At 53.5% G+C, this 4,524-nt stretch overlaps 1 protein-coding gene across 1 annotated transcript; it reads right to left on the reverse strand.

The window, feature by feature from the left end:
* Window positions 1-1,385, reverse strand: LOC141973998 (otoferlin-like). The gene is made up of 3 exons (XM_074933183.1): window positions 926-1,385; window positions 653-753; window positions 1-181 (listed from the first exon to the last, which is right to left on the reverse strand). Exons 1-3 carry the CDS (start codon window positions 1,136-1,138, stop codon window positions 1-3), a joined length of 495 nt encoding a protein of 164 aa, XP_074789284.1. The 5' UTR covers window positions 1,139-1,385.
* Window positions 1,386-4,524: the final 3,139 nt, after the last annotated feature.

The raw sequence follows: 4,524 nt of genomic DNA on the forward strand, positions 1-4,524 counted from the left end.
TCATGCTCCCAGCAGCTTCTTGACCATGTAGCCTGGCATGCTGTAGAGGAAGAGCGCGACCATGACGATGAGCAACAGGGCCAGCACCATTTTGATGATGAGCCACTTGTAGCGCGTGCAGATGAGGTATTTGATGGACTTGAGTGGGTTCAGGAACCAGATGAAGGACGTGTCCGGGCGGCTGCAGGGGAAGCAAACACCCATCGTTAATGCTGTAGCCACAGAGGAGGGCGGGATGGTGGGCAGTGGACATGGTGGGCAAAGGGACGTGCAGGATCCCTTCCCGGGGTAAGTCTGCAGAGTGGAGGAGCGCAACCAGGAGAATCAGGAGGGTGGGCCAGGGAAGATGGCATGCTGTGCCAGATGGAGCAATGCGGGTTTGTGAGGGTTCCACTTGAAGCTGGAAGCTGGTGGTGAGGACTGGAGGGGAGCAGGAGGTGGTGGGAGGCCCAGGCAAGGGGATGGAGCCAAGAAGCGAGGCAGAGGAGGAACAGAGTAAGGAAAAAAAAGAGTTGGCTCTGCTCGTGACCCTCGTTCCCCCAGCATGACCCCTCCGCACCTCTCCATGCCTGCCTCCCCCCCACCCCTGGGGAGCACCCCCAGCATCTCCCAGAGCTCAGGTGCCTGCTGGGGACTGGGGTTTCCCACTTACATGGGTTTCTCCAGTGGGTCGGGCTCGTTGCGAGCCAGCCCGGCGGGGGATTTCTCTGCCTCCTCTGCTGTCAGAAGGTGCAGTTCAGCCTCAACTTTCCCCTGCAGGAAGCAGAGTTGTGCTGGGAACTAGGCAATGCTCCCCACCTCAGCCCCCCCAGCCACGGTGACAGAGGGGACCTGAGAGAAGAGAGGCAAGTGCCGGGGAGCAGAGGGTGTCTGCACAGAGTGCAGTCCCCAGGATGCAAAATCCCTCCCTTTTCCCCATCCTTACGGTGACCTCCAGCTCATCGTTCTCATCTCTGGCCACGAACGGCCACCAGCCCTTCACCCGCTTCTGCTTGAAGATGGAGACCATGGGCAGCTCTGCCTCGTTCGTCACCATCTCCAGGCTGCACTGTTTCGACGTCTTGGCTCCTCGGGGGAAGCGGTTCAGGTCCAGCTCGATGGCCCCTGGCAGGAGAAAGGGGAGCACAGATGTTGGCATCCCCAAAATGCTGAGTCCTTGGCTGCAGGTGGGCTGGGTCAGTATCTCCTGCCCTGAAGAGCAACTTTGAACTAGGTCTGGGAACAGCGAAGCTGAGATCTTTGCTGCAGGAGGAGCCTTTGTGCAGCAGAGACAAGGGCTCTCATCCTACCTGCTCTTACCAGTAGCATCTAAAGGGGGGTTGCAGGATGTTGTGGGCTTGAGGAGCAGAGCTGCCCTTCCAGGTCCTGTTCCTATACAGGCTTTATCTCATCCCACACTGCTCCCTACTTGGCCAGCCATGGCTGTCCCGTCACCCCAACTCAACGGGCCCTCCACTCACCGAGGAAATCATCGGCCGAGTGTGGCAGTTAGGGTCTGGCGCTCGGAAGATATCGCGTTGTACGGGAAGATAAAACGTAGGCAGACGGATGTGACGCCATGGACCCAGGGTATAAAAAGCGGTGTTACGCAATAATAAACGCCATTTGCCATCCATCACATTGATGTCTGTGTGCAGATGGACCGAGCGGCCTGGGGTTGGCCGCCGTGTTGTTTTTCCCTGAGCCAGGTCGTTAAGCATCATTAGGCAACAAATGGTGCCGAAACCCGGGAAGCGGGAAGCGGCTAGCTAGGGAAGACGTCTGGAATTCCACTGCTGTAGGGAGGACGCTCCCAGGACCAACAAGGAGTAGAGAATATAAATTCTCAGGACCAACAAGGAGGGGGAACATCCTGTGAAGGTCGCCTTGTGAAGGTCGGATTGCAGTTCCCAAGGACCCGCGAGGAAGACGGAAGCTCTCGTGAAGGTCGTATCACAGTTACATAAGCAGTGGGGAATTGAGTGCAAGTCGATTTTACTCGCGCTGGCGCGAGGCTTTTACAGCCCTTGGGTTGTGGGAAAGACTTTAAGTTGTGGGGGAGGGTTAAACTAGCCCTTAAGAAAGCTATGCAGAAGCAGAAAACTGGGAAGGCGGCAAAAAACTGTTTATTGGCCACCCCTAGATTAGGGGTTGGTGCTCAGACTACTAACCTCCCAAGCGATACTGATTATATTGAGCCAAAGGATTCGCAGGAGGGTGGTACACTCCCTCAATCCTCGGACCCCGATCCGCTTACGGAAGGGGAAGGGCGAAAACAAGTAAAATCTCTCCAGGGCGGTTTGATAGAGGAGGCAAGAAAATCCTTCTGGGGCTGTTTGGTAGAGGAGGCAAGGAACGCCGCAGAGATATCAGAATCAATACAAACCTGGGACCGACCACCGCCCTATGTGCCCCAGAATGGCGCCGAAAAAAGAGGGGGAGGGCAAGATAAAAATGGTCCCGAAGAAAAGAATGAGGAAGTGCCAGCAACCACGAGCAAGGCTAGAGGGGAGGGGTGTACGGGTGAGGACTATAGAGCCAGTTATGAGGCTAGAGGGGAGGAGTGTACGGGTGAGGAGCACAGAGCCGGAGAGAATAAAAGGAAAGGTGGGGGAAGTGTTCGGGGAGGGGTGGAGAGCGCAGGCGAGGGGCGGAGAGCATGTACGGGTGAGGAGTACAGAGCCGGAGAGAATAAAAAGAAAGCTGGGGGAAGTGTTTGGGGAGGAGTGGAGAGCCCGGGCGAGGGGCGGAGAGCCAATCTAAGCGGCCACCCGGAGAGACACCTTGATAAAGCAGGGCCCTCCCCTAGCAGGAGGTGGGGCGAGCCTAGAGGAAGGGAGCGGCCCGCCCGTAAGGGGAGTGGAAGGGGAAGGAGTCTGACAAAAAGTTATTGGAGCCCAGAAATGACCTGGCAGTCGAGTTCTGACTTCGGGTCAGACAGTAGCGAGGACGAATGGTTTACAGTCGACTTAAACTTAAAGGAAAAAGGAACGGGAGCAGACAGAACTAAAGGCCAACACCCCCCACCCATCCACTCTAAAGAGAATCCACGAGAAAAGCAAACCCCCCTCACGGACTGGAGAGAAACAAAAATGACATGCGCCGACTTATTCCCACCGGCAGCACTAGCATTCCCGGTCCGGGTGACAGACGGGGGACAGAGGGTTTACTCGCCCATAAACCCTAAAGACATACAGGCGATTGGTAAAGCAACTGCCGATAAAGGTCTCAATTCCGCCTTAGTCTCCACCCTTATTGATGGTGTTTTTGGGGGAGACGACATGCTCCCATCTGACATAATACAAACTTGTAGATTAATCTTTGATGGAACAGGGATGATTGTTTTTAAACAAGAATGGGAGGATATTTGTGGAAGATTATTGGTTCAAGTAGTGGGGGCAGACCATCCCTTGCATGGATCTAGCTTGCAACATCTGATGGGTACAGATCCAGCGATAATTACCCCTCAAGCGCAAGCTCAAGGCCTACGAGCCCAGAAAATTATGGCAACTACTCGTGCGGCCAGAGACGCCATTTGCATAGCTTGTAGGGTCGTTGCAAAGCCGTCCTCTTGGTCTACTATGAAACAAAATGAAAGTGAGAGCTTTACACAGTTCATAGACCGCCTCCAGGCAGCGATCGACTCTTCAACATTACCTGCAGAGGCAAAAGGCCCAGCTGTAACAGAATGCATACGTCAACAATGCAATTCAGCGACCAAAGAAATTTTCCAACCCTGGATGGAGCAAAGCACTCCTGAACCCACTCCCCCCTCGAGAAGAGACCCATTTTATGGCTCAACTTATTATAGCTCAACCTGCGATACAGCCCCAACTGCAACCATCATTCAATACATGGACAATATCTTGATCGCCGCGCCGTCAGAAAATCAGGTGGACCACTTGGTGTCAACAATTTCCGAAACCCTGAAAGCAAACGGGTTCGAAATTGTGAGTGCAAAAATTAAGAAAGGACCATGTGTAAGCTTTTTAGGAGTAGGAATTGCAGGTTCTTATATAACCCCTCCTCAGGTAAAAATCCGTCGACACATTGAAACACTTTATGATATGCAACAGCTAGTAGGGTCTTTACAATGGCTCCGCAATATCGTCCTAATTCCCCCTGAAATCCTGGCCCCCCTGTATGATCTTCTAAAAGGAAAAAAACCATGGGAGAAAAAAGCTCTGACGACGGAAGCAATGAGCTCTCTCGATTTCATCGAACAACAGGTATCGTCAAGCACGCTCGCCAGATGGGACCCCAATGAACCACTTGATCTGTACGTACATTTCATGTCAGGAGGAGGAGTAGGAGCACTAGCTCAGGGCTCCCCTGAAGAAGCCCAACCAATACAATGGATAGCCCTGGGAAAACCATCACGTGCTTTCTCTCCAGGGGTCGAGTGCATTGGCAATCTCATCATGAAAGGCAGAAAACTCGCCCTAAGACACTTGGGCATTGAGCCTGCCAGGATATATCTCCCGTAAGCAGCTCTCAACGCAGTCAGTGATGACATCAGAGTATTTAGCTATAGCCCTGACTGGA

The sequence above is a fragment of the Athene noctua genome, chromosome 1, assembly GCF_965140245.1.
Source record: "Athene noctua chromosome 1, bAthNoc1.hap1.1, whole genome shotgun sequence".
Classification (NCBI taxonomy): Eukaryota; Metazoa; Chordata; class Aves; order Strigiformes; family Strigidae; genus Athene; species Athene noctua.